This window comes from Topomyia yanbarensis, chromosome 3 (assembly GCF_030247195.1).
Source record: "Topomyia yanbarensis strain Yona2022 chromosome 3, ASM3024719v1, whole genome shotgun sequence".
NCBI classification, from domain to species: domain Eukaryota; kingdom Metazoa; phylum Arthropoda; class Insecta; order Diptera; family Culicidae; genus Topomyia; species Topomyia yanbarensis.
In genome coordinates, this window is record NC_080672.1 from 415561104 (window position 1) to 415579459 (window position 18356).

At 37.0% G+C, this 18356-nt stretch overlaps 1 protein-coding gene and 1 long non-coding RNA gene across 9 annotated transcripts in view; both read right to left on the reverse strand.

Annotated features, from left to right (window-relative positions):
• Positions 1-18356, reverse strand: part of LOC131690174 (titin) — a 413707-nt gene that overhangs the window by 58007 nt on the left and 337344 nt on the right. For all 8 annotated transcript variants that reach the window (XM_058975744.1, XM_058975739.1, XM_058975746.1 and 5 more), the window contains one exon: positions 18156-18316. In XM_058975744.1, coding sequence (XP_058831727.1) covers positions 18156-18316 — 161 coding nt within the window. The remainder of the gene's footprint in view (positions 1-18155; positions 18317-18356) is intronic.
• LOC131690176 (uncharacterized) lies at positions 9830-10803 on the reverse strand. Its single transcript, XR_009305526.1, has 3 exons — positions 10099-10803; positions 9964-10028; positions 9830-9903 (listed from the first exon to the last, which is right to left on the reverse strand). It is a non-coding gene; the product is annotated as an uncharacterized LOC131690176 (long non-coding RNA).

Sequence of the window (18356 nt, forward strand, 5' to 3'; positions counted from 1 at the left end):
TCTTTATTTGATTATTTTGACAATTTTTCAGATTTATTAATTTCATCCAAATTATTTATTTGACGCAATTTATTTTTTTTTCAATTAATTTATAACTTTTTAACATCGCCTTATTTTTCATTTTTATCGATTAATTTTCTGTGTGTATTGTGATGAATAGTACTTATGTAATTAGTTTAAATAGCAATCTGTATGGCGCTTTGCGTCAAAGATGAAGTTGAATAAATAAATAAATAATTTCATGATCAGTCATTCCACTTGTTTATTTCATTCAATTTGTTAGTTTGAGTTAATTTAATTTATTCAATTAAATTTATAACTATTTTTAAATATTGACTAATTTTTCATTTATTTTTTTTGTAATATTTTTTTTATTTGGTTCGTTTTATTGATTTTCTATATTCTATTCAGTTTATTTGAGGTTTTATTCGTGAAGACCAGAAACTGCAAATTAATAAAAGAGTTCTGCAAATTAATGAATGATCCAACAGTGACATGTGTAAGAAATGTCTCATCTCAATGCTAGCTGGATTAGGTTGTTTTTTTTTAAACTGGAACCTTTCTTGAAAAAAAAACTGGAAAAAACTGGATGCTCGAAAAAACCTACTTTAGCCTTGTAATGTTTAAGTCAACGATTCAATGTACGTAATTTTTAGTAAACACGTATGTTCCATACATCCTTTTACTGAATATTTCAGTCAGTTGATATTGCTGCCTAAATTTAAAAATTAAAGGGTTGAGTACAGGACACGACCACGGTGACATTAAAAATGTAGCTTTTTGCAAGAGCGTGCAAATGAATTTTATCTATCACACATATCGACTCACGTTCTTGCTCACTCGCCTGTTTTCATATGTTACAATTTGCTATATACCCTCCCCATTAAGACATAATTTAATCTACTATTACAATTAATCAAGTATCTCACTAGGTGATTGGCATTATTTGGCTGATCCAACTAGTAAAAATAGTCTGTCCAGAAAATATATTCAAAAGAAAAGTTCCATATTGAGAGCTGTGATGAGGAAGCCCACGCCCGCCAACGGAAATATACAGATTCTCCATGAAATATGAAATTTCATTTTCCATTTAAATTTTCAATAATGTACTAATGAACTTAGGTAAACAATCTTAAGTTTAAGTATTTCTTGATCGATTAGTGGTGGAAAAAATGAAATTATTTGATAAATTACATTGTTATGCAACGTTCGCACTACCAGTTAAAACGGGTTTTTGTGCTATCTTGGTGACATTTTTCTTGTTGCTAATTATTAAAACGTGTTATAACTCTGTAGTGTAAATATTGTATTATTAAACCAATTCTGCAGCGTTTTATGTTATATAGGTGTTTTATGTGGTAATAGGACTGACATAATTATATCTTTAGTACAGCGGTTTGTTTCATAATTTAAAAGATTTATTTTAAAATTTAAATTAGTATACCCAACCGTTCTATTTGTTGTATACTTTAAAACGCAATTAGAACTGTGTTTTAAATACATAGGGTAGGACAGATATTCTGACTGGATAAACTGGGAAAACAATTTTAAGTCCAGTAACGCTTAAGACATGGCTTGAATTTGAATCGAAAAAGAACACCCGCTTCAACTGCTGCTGGGACGGTAAGTTCTGTTTTAAAATTTTCCGTTGTGTGCAGTACGAAACAAGTGTTTGAAATTAGAAAACAAAAAGTTCTGCTGGGAATGCGATTGTTTCCGATGCAATTACACTCAGATTTTTCACGCAGGGGATACAGGCCGTGTAAATGAAAACCGCGTAAATTTCAAAATCCGCGTAAAAAACCTGAGTGTACTCTCCTATATAAAATACTACGCCGCTGAACAGTGCAATAACTACAGAAGCACGTTGTCAGATGCCTTACCGATAAAAAACATACATATAACCGAAATATGAAACATGAAAACCAATAGGCTCTTTACCCTACGCAGCTACAAAACGCCGTAAACATGGATTAACAAGTTACAACGCACACGCATGCATAAAAATAAATATATTTTTTTCAAACGCAACACTCTTAAGCAGCACACACCGTATTGAACTAAATCCAAACCACCCCGCCCACCCACTTTGCAAATCATTCTGTGACACCATGCTGGTACCCGACAAATCCGCACACGGCCACCGCTGCCGAAAATGCATAGCGTCTACCGCTTATTGTAGTGCCCAGACGCTGCAGCCATGATCTTACCCGTTCGACATAAGAACAAAAACTGATTCAAACGGGTACGCGTCACCTCTATTTATAAACTAACAGTATATGGTTTAGTCACTTAGGTGCGAGTGTGTGCAAATGCCAACGTTACCGAAAATCGATAGCGCTTATTGCATCGCCCGGAGACGATGTTACCCGTATGGGAGAAGAGCAACAACTGATTTAAACGGACATGCGTTGATTCTATTTATGACTTTTCGTGTTTCATTGAGCAACTAAGCTGCCCTCTCTTGACGGCTGTGTCTGAGAAATCTGCCTCACGAGTGGTAATTTTACCGTTTTTTGTGAACTTTTTAATTTTACCAATTTCCAAAAGTCTACTTTTATTGGGGAGATATTAAATTATTACCAATATTTAAGTTAGGTGTTTCTGAATCCGTTGGTTTATGAATGATTAAAATCCATCTAGTAATATCGGAGTTATAAGCGTGCAAACCTTACATAGTTTCGTTACATGGGAGACAGTTTAGATTTTAGAATGACACCTAGCTCCAGATAGTGGAGTAAGACATTTTTAATGTCAAAAAATCAACCGTTACATTTTTTTTTCGATAAACAATACTTTAACTTTATTACCGTCACATTTATTAATAAACCATACATATGCAATAATTTAATGCCGCACTTGGAAGAAATGCTATTCCAGATAAACGGAACACGTCAATGAATCTAACAAACAGGAGCAAGTTGCTTTTTGCACCTTACAGCAGCATGTAGGGAAAAAACACCGAAATAAATTGGCAGATTGCATTACCTTTAATAGCCAGAACTCAAAAATATCGACATTCTCGGGTGAGCTTGAAAGATAATAACGAAATTCAATTCACGCCAGCCACACTGATGGTATGTTTCAGTGGTTTATTTCGTCCTTCATTCGTTCCTGAGCTAGCGTGAGACTTCAGTCAGCTTGGAAGTGGATGAATGCGGGAGAATAAAGCACCATTTACACCTTTCCGATCCATTTCAGTACCGGTTCAGCTCTGCGCACCGACACCAGAATTCTTTCATACAAATCAAATGCAAGCATTCACACTTGTCCGGCATGGCACCGTTCCGGACAAGTTGAATTGTATGAAAGAATGTTCGCGTCCGTGCACGATACTGAGCCGTCACTGAATCTGATTGCAAAGGTGTAAATTTGGCTTAAAACTGAATGCTGATAGCGCTGTATGCACGCAGAAACTGAGTTCGAGACTTTGCACCTCGTGTCCTTATTCCTCTAGTGGGCAAGGATAAAGAGCGAATAATTATTTAACTGGTATATATTTCTTTAATTTAGAGAAAAAATTCACTCCCTCTCTGTCGTTCTTAGTTGGTGAGAGAGGATGTTGCTGCTGCTCAAGCCATTTTTTCTGTTTACTTATTCAACACCATTAACAGAGCCAAAAGTGAATCAAAATCAGTGCAGGTGGTATGCAGTTTTCTGTTTACGAAGAATATTTTTTGAAAGTCTGCTGCAAATAATAACTTATCGATTGTAACTATGTGTAGTTATATTCGAAATGTGCTTCAATAGAGGTCCTTTGAGCCGGATAACAGAGATGTCGTCCATCTATCTCCCATCTGAATGACAAGTGTAAAGTGAACATTAACGCAAATTAATATATGTGACGTTAATATTGTGACAATTTTGTTCGAAAAGAGATTTATATTTTGTTGCTGAAAAAAGTATTTAGGTGAACATGTCGGATAGTGAAATGGAATCACTAAATGTTTCTGATGAAGACTGCGGTGCAGCTGGTGCCAGTGAAATTGCGAGCTCCAGCATGGTCGGTTTGAAAAAGGCAGGAGAAAGCCGATCTAAAACGCCGATTTCAAATGTTTGGAATTTTTTCCAACATTTGCCAAAGGAGGAGAAGGTGGTTTGCTTATTTTGTAAAAGGAAACTGACATATAAAGGGAGATCAATGGGAACATCCGGCATGCAAGCACATATGAAATTAGGTGATCATGTTGATTGGTTTAATAAAAATCAGTGGCGTAGCCAGGGGGGGGGGGGGTTTTGGGGGTTAAACCCCCCCCCCCCCCAAACCAAAATTAATTGGATTGAAAAAAAAAATTGATGCTGACGAATTTAATTTAATATTCCACAAAATATTTTTGGAAAAATATTCTCTGATCACTACATTGAGAACTGTGTTTAAAGCGTCATGAGAACTTTGTGGGAATGGGATCTTGTAACTTATCTCTTAGCCAAAATCCCATAGTTGTCAAATTACTTCAATGTAAAATAAAATAACTGTCTGAATTATTATGAGCTCATTTTTGGAAAGATGCTTCAAAATATGGATTAGAGACAATTTTTCGAATGGGAATCTAAATTTGAATAGGCTGATTGCATATAAAACATAAGCTTGTTTACCGAAAACTTGCATACATTTCAACATTTGCTGAAAATGAATTTTTTTAGATTGTGTAGAGTTTAGACAACAATTCAATATGGTTAACAACAAGAATAACATTTCAGAAACTAGTTGAAAGCTGATGTAATTTTGTCTCTAGCAGGTCAGGATCGGTTTTATGAGCATTGGATTTTTGTTGTATTATCAACTTTATGAATAGCCTCTTAGCAGGATGCTATGAATGGCGTACTAAAATTTTGTGTGCTACGTACTAGTACTGCAAGTTGTGAGGTTGACTAATGAAGAAAAGTAAAATTAATGCTCGATAAATTTTTAACGGTCACGATCACATTCATTCGAAACTGCCAAATTTTGATGTTAAGTAACATTGAAGAATTTCAAAACGTAAAACTGTTCATCTGCTGATAGAGTAATTTTGACGGTTAATCCTCCTAGAAGTAATTATAGACAAGAATTATTTTTCAACCAAATTTGGGTCGAGACTTAATGTCTCCAGCAAAGTTTTCGAAAGTGCTATTTCAAACAACTTTGTCAAAGACATAAATATCCCACATATTCAGAGTATCGAAATATAGTAGTAGAAAACCTTTACAACAAGCTATTCTGAAATTACTGTATTTGATAAATCTCTTCTGCGGTAATTGAATAATAAATTCACATTGTGTTCAAGGTGCCTTTAGTTTTCACCTAAATTTTTCTTCACTAAGAAGAAACATAGCAGGCCCAGTCCATTTAAATCCCTATATGTTGAATTCATGTAGCCTTCATATTTTCAACAAAATTGTTTAAAATGACATTATCAAAAACTTTGCTGAAGGCACCATGTCTCTTAATATTTTTGAAAAATTAATTCACCATAATTACCTCTATGAGAGTTAATCACTAAAATTTCTACATCAAAGCAGGCGCTGTTTTATGTTGATAACTTCCCGAAGTTGTCAAACCTTCAAAGTCAAGGATTATTATATTAGGTGATCTTGAACGTTGAAAACTTTTTAGATCATTTATCCCACTTTAAAAGATCGCAATTTTTGACTTCATTGACATATTATACAAGAAAATAATCTATAGAGGTTTGAAAACTGTTCCATGTTGATCCTTCTTGTTTGTAGACTGAAATGACATCTGTTAGACTACTTATGTTTTTGAGTTTTCAATAATTTATCAAACTCATATTAAATTTTAGCATTTTTTCAAAAAAAATTGCGATTTTCATAAAAACCCCCTCCAGACCAAATTTCTGGCTACGCCACTGATAAAAATACTGAAAGTGAAAATCCTCAAACGATTGGAAAGGATGTAAAACGACAAAGAACATTGGACGTTCCTCGGTACCGGTTCAAGCTCAGCAGTTCCCAAATTACTCGATGGAAACACTTTCAATGACCACTTATTTAAATTTTTGATCTCATTAGACGAACCGTTCCCTATTGTAGAGCAACAAGAGTTTAAAGATATGTTTAAATCATTACAACTCGCGGTTCATCTACCTGGCGAAAAGGCAGTTCAATCAAAGGTAGGTAAACTATTTTTAATAAAGAAGGCGTTGAAATTTTAAAAACTTCACATTTAGCATTGATTTTTTTCCCAACATTTTTTAGCATGGTAATCTCAAATAATCAACGTATTTTCACCTTTTTCTTGAACCTGCCGTGAACCACTATTCTTATTTTGATTAACCCAATTTTGCCCATCTTATTTTTTAAGCGCCAGACAAATTGAGCTTTCCGGTTGAAAAAAATTAAGGGGTCATTCAAATAAAATTATTTTTGTACACAATATTACCAAAATAATAAGCAACAACTGGTGAAAATTTCAGTATTAATGATAAATTGGTTCCTGAGATATCATGTTCGCCGCAAAAGAACTTTCCAAAAAATACTATGCCTAGATAATCGAGATTCACGGTCGGTGTAGCGAATCAATGGTGCAGCGTATCGAACGCCTTGGTGTGGTCAAAAGATATTCGTCAATAAACTACTATAACTCAAGTTGTAGCCCTCCGATCTTAATGAAATGTTGAGAAAATTTGCCTTAACCTATGTACTTTCGGAATATCTAATTTAAAAAAAAAATCTTTCATCTTTGTTTGGCCCACATAATAAATTTGGCGGCACAATTTCATAAACCGAATGGGACCAGCAGTTAAGAGAAATCATAAAAAGTGCGTGGTTGCCCGCAACGGATGGCCAAACTAAAACGGTCATGTTTAATAGATGGCGCTGAATATATTAAACCAATTCTGGATGTTGCTACTAGACGGAGTTCCACACTCGATATGCTAACCTTTCGTTTTGGAGCATGCCAATGAAGAAGAGCACACAATGAATGAAACCGATTGGACTTCCATTGATAAAATTATCGATTTTTTAAAACCATTTAAAAGTTCCACGGAAAAAATCAGCGGTCAAACTTACAACACAATTTCGTTTTTAATCCCTGTCTATAATTTGCTTATGAACCATATAGAGAAATCTATGAAAGCCGAGGTTTCTAAACGATGATTTTAAAATAGCCAGCAGAGAATGTTTCAATAAATTGAAAAAATATTACGACAAAACTACCAACGTACTGACCGCTGCAACCATTTTGGATGCCAGATTCAATCTTAGTTACTATATTTCAGATGAGAGCGTCTCAGGACATGACAGCGCCGAATATATTAAAAAGGTTCGTATAATTGATTTATAGTAGACACACAATCAGATTATTTTCCTAATTATTTTTCTCGGATCAGCCACTTGATTCTGATTAATTGATTATATAAATATTTCTCTGTATCGATTTGCACTTTTCTTATTCTCTAGGTTTTTATTCAGATATTTAACGAAGGTGGTTACTATTCTATTCTATTCAAACTCTTACACAGCCAGTATTGAAAAGCATCCTGGAAAACACTACAGTTATTCTATAATGTTTTTTTTGTCAATATTAATATTCGAAGCATATTTTCATATGTCGCAAATATTAAAACGGCCAGGCCTACTGTGCAGAGTTGGGTTTAAAGATGATTCAAAATTAAACGGCAATAAAATTATTCAATTTATGGATAATTTAATTAACGAATCGTTTTGAATCTTAGAAGAGGAAGAAACGAGGACAAACGTACCAACCGTTTCCGTTTGAAGGAGATATGATAAATCGTTGGGAGTGACTTTGCTAAGATGGGTAATGTCACTCCTTTGGGATGGGGCAGAGGTATTTACACCTTTCCCTGGCTGATAAGCCTAGGTTATAGCGCCTTTACTCGCTCTACACATTTTCCAGCAACTTATTTTTTTAAACTAGTGTAATCAGAACGAACTCACCTATTAAGTAATGCTGGGTCCCAGAATCCGATTTTAATAGCATATCGTTTTGTTTCCTATGTCGCCAACATAATCCTAATTGTGTCCATCGGGAAAAAATGCTCCTGGTAACCTATTGTCCTTCGGACATGGCTTGTTTATTACTTAACGTTAACAGCAGTCGCTTTTAACTTGTTTTTTTTATGCCGACGGGTACCCAGAATCATCGGTGACTCTCAGGTCCCGAAATGTTCTCATCCTTCACGGTGAAATTTCACAGGAACCTTCTAATCCTCAATAGGTCTCCATCTATCTTGATATATGTAGTCACGATATCCGTGATGAAATTCGTAGTTAATGTGCTGGTGAAGCCGGTAATGCCAAAGATTCTCACCATCAACATGGGATATTTATTGTGAACGACGGTATGCGAAATGAAGTCACCATGTTGATTATGTAGAGAACGATCATCGGACGATGGCCCAACATAGATCCGCGTTGTTGAGTCAAGACGGATGGATTTGTTCCAACCATGTTCACAGTTCTTATGCTATCACTCCGAAGATTCACTTGGTTTGTCAGATTCAGTGCATTGTTAAGATGAAACAGTATTCAGTGGTTGTCCGTTTCCAACGAAGTGAGTCTTCTCAAAATTCTGATTGGGGCACGATTTGCTGGCTTCGAAATGATTTTTGGTCACAGTTAACAGAGCTTCTAGTAGAACACTTACAACATTTTTGAACGATTTCTTTCGGAAAAAGATTGTCAGGAGCGAAAAACCACCACCTTTTAGATGTTTAACGAAGGTGGTTACAATGAAAACCAAACAGTTGCGGAAAAATATCCCAATGCTGGTGATTCTGATGACAACTCTGACGAATTTTTGGCGCAGTTGTTCACCCCTTCGTCAATTGATCACGATACTGAGCTTGGAGCTTATTTCAAGATGAAGCGGCTGTGTATTTTTAAAGCTCAACCAATTACTGGAAAACACCCATCAGCCGAACGACCTTCCCAAATGTGGCTAAAATGGCAAAATATTATCTCACAATTCAGGGATCCGCCGTCGCTTCTGAGAGAAGCAATTCATCTGGACAACGCATCGTAACGAATGATCGTTTCCGACTTACTCCTGATACGATCCGAGCACTAAACTGTTTGAAATCATGGCTTAGGACGGAAAATTTGGAATGAACTGAAGTGTCTTTTTATTTTTAACTTAACCTTTATTATTTTTATTACTGTTACTATTATTTTTTTTCAATCTGTGAAAAATTGAATTTGAAGGTGAATTATTTTAAATACAGATGGTTAAAATAAATCTGCATTGGGATTCTGCACTACTTTCTGTTTCTTTGAGTTTTTCTTCATTCAATAACGGTATAAAGGTGTGAAATCATCATAACTATTAATTGCAGTCTCCACAAGGCTCCATCATAATTATGAAACGCCATAACGGTATCGACGTACTCGACGTTACGGTCAATGATCATTTGAATTAGAGCTGTGTTCTAGAGTCGATGTATATATTTCAATGAATGATTGTAATGATTCGTTTTTGTGCTAATATCAACTTCAGATGAGTTTTAAAAAAAATATAAAGGGTCTTTGGTTGATTATCAAGAATCTTTTAAGTTATGATAGACGATCATATTTGGAGAGAAAAGTCATCCTACACCTACTGGTAAAACGAAACCGTTATGTAGCTATGATTGAATTGTTGGTCTTAAAATGTGTTTAACTCAAAAAGTGTGTTTTTTTTATTTTTATTCTCTTAATGCCATTAGAAAGCTTACAAATTTTCCTTCCAAGTAAAACCATCATAGCTTTCAGTTAATGGAATTGACTAATCTGTGTTTTGTTGAAGTATTCGTTAAATTTCCATAAACTATAAATATAACATAAAGATTCTGATTACCCAATTGATGAAATTCTGGAGGTGTTGCCGGACAGCAGTGAAAACTAGCAAATCTATGAATCTTCTTTATTCGTTGTGAATCAAGGTTGGATTATAAATTCCTGCATGGAGGATAATCTTGTGTTAGGATTAAGTTTTAGGGTATAAATACAAATTCTTACTGTTAATGTTTTCGCTGCCGTACAGAGCTGTCTAAATCGTACCCGTACAGTAATCAGTCTGTGTCCTAGCATTTAAGTATAATAGTACATATTAGAGATTCACTGTAATCAAATAAGCTAGGTTGGACTACTAACCTTAATGACCTGTTCGGTTTCGAAGTCTATTTAAATTATAATTTAAATGTGCTCCTAATGGTATTGTTCGCACAGTCTTCGATCCGTACTGTTTCTCCGTATCAATTGTATCCGTACTGTTTCCTACCCGCACTAACTCTGTCCGTACCGTAGCTTTAATTCCTTTTAGGTTCAATTTTAGGTATTTATAAATATCTAATATAATTAAACTTACCACAGTACAGTTAGGGTTGATTTAGTTAGAAATGGGAACAATTATTTAATTTGAGAATTGGGTTAATTTATAACAATTGTGAAAATGTGTTCTAGCTTACGCTACTTTTTACCGAATGACTTGACTTTTTTTCTTTCTTCCTATCTGACTGTCTTGTCCGTGACCGATATTCGTGCCAATCCCTCGAGAAGGCGAAGGGCGCGGTTTGTTGATGTTGATTTGCTGTATGGGCGCCGAGGGGCTCGCTGAACTGTATGGCACTATTAACAGGAGGTATAATTCGTTTTTCAATATCATATTTCTATATCTTTCGTAAAACTCTTAAAAAGTATGCTACATAACTTCCATTGGAAAGCTGAGACGCTGTTCTACGAAATTATGTCCTAAAAGTATTTCTTTGGAAGTTTTTTAATGTCTCATCAATATTTTCTACATATTATTCAGAACAATACCATACTTTTTTTTTGTTTCACTGCATATTAAATTCATTCCTAAATATTTAATTAAGCAAACGCATTAGCATAAGAGATCGTCCGTGGTTGCTACTTATTCCTAAATATTTGCTAAAGTCCATTAACTGAAAGAATTCGCTGATTCAGTTTTCTGATGCAATTTGAAGAATTAAATTAAAAAATCATACTTTCTTGGATAGAGACATTTTAGTGCAATAACATAAAAAGTTCCATAACTCTCTACCGGTAGAGTTTGGAGCAATTCCTAAATTAATTTGCAAAATCTGGCTCTCTTTCATTCCTTAAAAGATTCTCATTGATGACCCAAATACCCTATGTACAATTCAATATTTTTTATTTCACTATATTGGGATACATGTGCTACTATATAGAAGTACCGGTGTTGCACCCTAAATCAATGAAACATAATATTACCGATAGAACATATTCCATTTCGTTTTATTATTTAACTGAAGGATGCATAAAATAAAAATCTTCATATTAATTTCTGCTGAAGAATTTTTTGTACGAATGTTTAACGAAATATTTAACTGATTTTCGTTAAAGTTTTTTTATATGCTTTTCTTAAGAGGAATGAGCGGAAAAGACAATATTGTATCTTATTCCGAAAGTGTTTATTTTAAATTGTATAATATTTCATTAAATTTTTTGCAAGCATCTTTTTTACTCATAAAAAATTAAAACGCATGTATATTTTATTATATATGATTATACAAAATAAATTAAAAAAAAAATCATATTTACCGCATTACCGCGGGGTGCGGTGCGGTAAATGCAATGCGGTTGAGGTAAGCGGTGCGGGTTTCTTTTTATGCGGTTGCGGTGCGGACAATCCATTTACCGCCCACATCCGCACCGCGACGAACCCTAATTTTAATTGAGTAATTTTTATCCGAAATGTATCTGGAAGCTTGAGTTATTAAATTTGAACAAGTTGATTATTTTGAGTGGGTTAATTTTAATATTGTATTATAGTCGCACCAGGAATGCCTGCTTCAAATTTTAATCAAATCGGACAAGCTTAACTACCGGATCAAGATGTTAGATGTTTGTATGGTATTTTTCAAAAATTTACAGGGATAAACACACTAGCTAATATTTTCTTCGCTACCTGTACCTGTATGCATCAAAAGAATCTCTGCAAGTTGAAATAGGGAATAAAGTTTTATTGCCTATTTCTGACTTATCATCTCTCCACTGACAACCTTGCACGGAGGATGCAGCGGAGAATGCATCTCAACCGATTGCCAACTCATCTACGACAAATCAACCCAAAACTGAGTTAACAATACCTCAGCGCCCTCTATGCGGTCAAAGGTGGAACTAAAATTATCTAACCAAAACATAACTCGTATAATGTACTACAATTCTTCTGAACATACTATCCAGCTAAATCTAACCATTATTTCACAAAAATGTATAGTTGGCGGTAATCGAGTACTGATACACAACCATCCACTGCTAGGTCCCATGCAAAACTGACTCAGACATCACTTCATTAAAAGTTTTAAAAACTTCTTTTAACGAAGCCGGATTGACTAGCAGTCTTCAACAAAGTTGTAGACAATTAAATTATCTTTCTTATTTTCACCTACAGTGATAATACGATGCAAATAGTGCCACCTAGCGGCGAAAATGCGAACTAGTGGGTTTTCTCCATGTCAATTATCGAAAAATCCCATACAAACTTCAGGCATGTTGGTCCGGTAGCTAGACTTGTCCGATTTGCTTCAAATTTGGAGCAAATACTCCTGGTGGGACTAGGAATCGACTCAGGGGTGGGTCGACCGAGTTTTCAAAAATTCATTATGTTTCTGGGCAGTCTACTGGACATGTTGTGAGCATGGTGGACGATAACTTGGTGAAAATGGCTTTCAAAACTAATGTGGCTGGTACAAGAACGAGAGGTGTACAGTACAATTCGCAAAAAAAATGTTGTCTGGCAGGCAATTGATGCATGCGCTGAAATAAATCTGCCCTTCATCACATTTGGGAACTTTAACGGACAAACCTACTAGGGCGAATGACTTCTGTCCTTCTTGCGACCTTGCGACGGCCTTACACTGGATTTTCTGGACTTGTATTCTGCTGCTATGACTGGACTGTCTGAGACTTCTACAAGACTGATCAATTTATTTTTGTACCGAAATCGGAACTATGCTCGATCGAAAATTATGGAAGCACTACTTCGTAAGACACCAAAAGTGATTGAGAATTGGTCTTAAGCAAAGCATTCTTATTACAAGGAAATAATTAAATTGAATTAAAACCTGAAATTAACCCCATATTTGTCTTGCGCACAAAATGCATGCGTCTGAAATTATTATAAGTAGGGCAAAAGAGGAATTGATTTCAGCATCAGAGTAGAAGAGACCGTATCTGGGAAAATGAAGAGAGTCCGGACAACAATATTAGGGAAAAGAAGAAATTAAATTTGCAGCTTTTTGGCAAACGCTGGGAACTTTGAAGCTGATAGCATATCAACTAAATGAGAAGAAATAACTAAATTTGGCTATCGATCGTGTTCAAAAATCTGTATATGAGAGACTTATAGGGAGATCGATTATAGCCAGCACATCTCGGATTGGAACGAGGCCGAAGGGATTCGTTTAACGTAGATCTGGCGCTAGTGCGCTAGGCGCACGACCAGACAACATGTTTAATGTTGCGATAATCGTCATCATAAGCGTAGAAACCGCTCTCCACGACTCCACTACACCGGAGATGCTCATCAAATGTATAATGACTGGACATGACCCGAGATATCATCCGAATGAAGTCACGAGCCTTGTCCATCCCCTTGAACCAAAGCTTGTTTGTGCCTTTGGGATTCCTAACCTTCCATTGTTCCACGAAATTTCGAGCGTCCTCTGACAAGAAGTACTGAAAAACTCGTTGAAGCTACGTGATCTTTCACTTTCTAATGCCTAATTGTACGCATTTTCTCATTACCATTCTAGTCTAGGTGTCTGCCTTCTCGTTACCCGGAATGGACCAATGCAAAAAATTCAAACTTAGGTAATCTGATATAATTTATCAGATAAAGAACTAAGAAACTCCCATGTCTTCCCCAGAAAATGCAAGGAGTGCATTCCACGCTCCATCGAATGGAGAGCATCCTTGGAACTCTAACAATGTGGACATGGTCGTTGATGGGTAAATATAAAATCATCAGTTTTGTGGGGAGAATGTATGTAGCACAGCCTCTTTTATGATCACCCTCATCACTACTGCAATAATAATTAGCATAGAAGCGAAGCATAGCTGTCATCATCAAATGAACGCTACAGTGATATGAGCACTACAATGCTTAGCGCGAGCATCTTTACTGTCAGATAAATTTGTGTGTTCAAAGAGCATTACGTTTAAATAAAGTATTATCATTTCATCGCGAAACATCAATTGTTTGAGTGTAGATCTATATGGAATGTTGTTGTCGCCGAAAACGTAGGACCTAGCCACCAGATGAAACATTATTTCTCTCGTTAAACCTTCGACAAACCGGTGTCAATAACCGCGTTTTCAGCATTCATTAAGTTTTTCATTTACGTTTCTGACAATGAGTATATTCGGAAAAAATCAGGCATTCTGACATTCAAAAAACCCTTATAGGAGCCTTTCACGTACAATTCTGAGAGCGAAGCGAGAGACCGTCCACTGCTGTTTTGCGCGGATCTCGTTTCGTCTGATCTTTAATCGCAGTGTCGATAATCAAGTCAGTTGAAACCTTGTATGCTTCCACCGGAGGAATTACTTGTTTTGATGCGATTATTTCGGATATAGTGGACGCGTAGCTGTTCCAATCACTAATTGAGGTCGAATACAATGATAAATTCAACGTGCTTGGCCGCGGTGGTGGAGTAGTCATGATCATATTGAAATTGTCGCGAATGTCATGCAGTAAGATAGATCGGTTATCAAAGTGAAGACAACCCTATGGCATACCGTGGGAGTTAAAGTCGTCTTGAACCAACTGAGGTGCGATGTATAGGGGTACAATATCTGCCTTTGATTACGACTTGACAACCAACAACTTCAATATCTGGTACCAAGGATTTACTCGGCCCTGGCGAATAATGGAAAATTTTTGGAGAATCTACGTTGAAAGTTAACCGAATGCTTCGTGAACCTAGGAATATCATGGGAATGAAATATAGACACTTGGGCTTTTTGATATCCCATGAGGAAATTCCTGTTAGTTTCTAAGATTTCCAAGAGGAAAAGCCACTTACTTTGGTATTAGCACCCATCAAAGGACACTCTCAGGCTTTTACGAGGCAGCTTAGGAGAGGAAATGATTTTCCTTTATCGAAAATTTATAGGCACATTGGAACATGTTCCCTCAATGAGAGTGTCAGACTCTCGCTCTTTAGTGGACAAGGGAGCGTAGCAATTAATCGTGGTTTCTACGTTTCTACATTGGGTAGCTGTATGGCCCAATCGTTCGTAATGACGACGTGCCCTGAGGCACAAAAAGGTGAACGGGTAGACGAGCCCTGTTCAAAAGAACAAAGTTTGGAAGAGTAGATGCGGTGAAAGTCTTGACATGAGACTGATTGAAAATAAGTTATTATTCTCCTCGATTTATGCTGAACGCATTTGTTTTCAAACCAGAATTTTTGCTAACTGAAGCAAAGGGTTCTGGAAGGAGCCAACCCCATATTTCGCAATTAAGACCCCTCCGGGAGACTACACCATCAATCTCTACTTCCCAGGCGGGTACGTAGACAAAATACTCCTTCGTACATGGTCGAGTGTTGTTTAGTTAGTTTACGCGATATATCGATGATGTTAAATGGGTTATATTCGGTCCGGAAGTAGACCTTCCAGTGGCCTGCTGTAATTAGTTGAATATAATTTATATCGAAAAATATTCAAAACGCCCTCCATTGCGCCAGAGAAGTTGTTTCTTGTCGGAGATATCTTCCCATTAGTCAACACCATCATGTGGGTTTTATCGGAGGAAACAGAAAATTAATGCAACGAAATTCAAAAGAATAGAGTAATTGGTACTTAGCTGTGGAACATTTGCAGTATCAGTAATCAACGAACACATTTTCGTTCAGCCGTCTGTCACACAGCCCGTTGACAAAGGGTGGTTCCAAATAGTCAGGTATTATCCGGAAATTTTTACTTTCACTAACATACACCATGTCTGAACTTTCGTCACTACGAGTTGAAATCATTCCGAATCTTATTACCCGCTCAGGAAAAAAGTGTTTCGCCGGCCCTGGACAGGAGGTTGGTGCAGGCCCAACAAACCGCACGAAAAATACTGTGGTACGTACAATCAAGAAGGAAATACGGATCGGAGCTCTCGGACAACTCCCACAATGCTCAGCAAGATGCGCTAACGCGCAATCAAGTGGCAACCGATCAGCGAGATGATGCGTGTAGTGAGGATCGAAAGGCGTTTCTTCAACTATAGCATCATCTATGTTCATCCGAGAACGAGAAAGAGGCACTTTTCGCGCAGATGTCTAGAGTGTCTAGAACAGCTAACCGCGGTGGGATTTTAAACTCATTTTCGTTTGCTTGCACACAAAGATAGGCCGGGAGGTTATATACAAACCGTTGATAAACTGACACGTTTAATCGAAGCGATAACGGATTAAGTGATGTGCTACGTCTGAGTATCAGTGACATTCGTGAGTCCTTTTGTGTCTCGGTATGGCTTATGACAAGACCATGGGCTCTTTTATCCACTGTTCATTATCGCTTTGGAAGCTGTGATACGAAGAGCGAACGTACGATGGTACGATTTTCCGGAAGATTTTCGACTTTGTTGATGACGTTATTATTGTAGTACTTAACTTTGAGACGATGGTGAAGACATACATCCAACCGAAGGTTGAGGCATAGCGAATTGGAGCGAACAGAAATACATTAAAGATAAAATATAAAAGAGCTAGAAGTGAAAGAAGAAACAATACTTCAAGTTCGTGTATTTGAACTCAACTTAAAAGAGAAATTCTATTTTGGGCTGCGAAAAATCCTTCGGTTTACGCCTACGGCAACGAAACCTGGATTGTGATGGCGAAGGACCAACGTGCCTTGTGAAGGGGATGCGAACGACCTGTGGTGAGGTGCTGTTGGAAGACGGAAAGTGGAAATCGCGCATGGATAACGAATTGCTTAGAGTTCCACCAATTGTTCGCATTGTGAGAATTGAACGGCCGCGGTAAGCTGGACGTGTCGTTAGCATGGCGGACGATAACTTGGTGAAAATGGTTCTCAAAACTAATGTTACTGAGGTGCACAGTAAAATTCGCAAAAAAAATTGTTGTTTGGCAAGCGATCTATGCATGCGTCGAAATGTATCTGCTTTTCATCATATTTGGGTTCTTTAACGGACAAGCCTACTAGGATGAAAGGTTCCAAAAATGACTTCTATCCTTCTTGAGACCTCGTAAATGCCCTGCCCTGGATTTGTATTCTGCCTCTATTTCTAGACCGTATGAGACTTTTACAAGACTAATCAATTTGTTTTTCAAACAAAATCGGAGCTTTGCTCCATCGAAAATTATGAAAGCACTATTTCGTAAGACACCAAAGGTGATTGAGGGCTTGACATAAGGAAAGTATCGTTGTATTCTGATTAAAAGGAAATAACTAAATTATATTCGAATATAATAACAAGTTATAATTCTGAGCATTCATTTGACCTTGGCAAATACTTTGTGTTTTTTTGGTATATGATTTTTCGCGCAACCCAGCAAAGGAATATCGAACAGAACATGCATTAAAGGATTTGTAAAAAAAATAACTATGCGAAAATTGTAAAAATTTACGGAGCTACGGTAGCAACGCAACAATTGCTTGCGGTGAGCACGATATCTCCACAACCCGTGACAAGATTGATCTGATTTTTCAGGAACTTCAGAATAAGATACTAGTCGATACGGAAATTAAAAACATTCCCCAAATAATAATTCGTAAGATTTAATGTGAAGGAAGCTGAACCAATATACGCATATTGCATGAAAATCAAGTGTTCCCCTGTTTCAACCAAACAAAACCCGCAGTCCAATGGAGGCGCCTGATCTTTAACGTCAACCAACCAACACACTACTGTCGATTAGTGATTCCCGGCAGCACTGTCCCTTCCCTGCACGCAACGATGTCTTAATGGAGTGTTTTATGGCCACTTTCACAAGATTGGACAACTTGAGAATCAATTAAGGGCAAACGGACGATTTGTAGACTGTGTGTATGCAACCGCGCCGTCACGTCAGGCGGACCTGCAGTCGGTGCCAGCTCTGATTATGGTGGGACCGCGGTCATAATCCTCTGAAATTTGTGGACTGTCTGAGAGTGGGTGTACGTACACGAATACGATCGACTCCGATCACACCACAAGCTGAACTCACCTTCACTTCCCGGTTGGTGAAATGTTTTCCATCGTGGCTCCACATGACCTCGGGCGGCGGAGTGCCACTGACTTCGGCTTCCAGTTTGATTTTCTGGCCCACGCGGGCCATCACGTTGGACAGTGGGACTGCGAAGCTTGGATACTCCGTTGGTTCCAGGGCTGGGAATAGAATGAAAGAGAGAGTGAGTGAGAAAGTGAG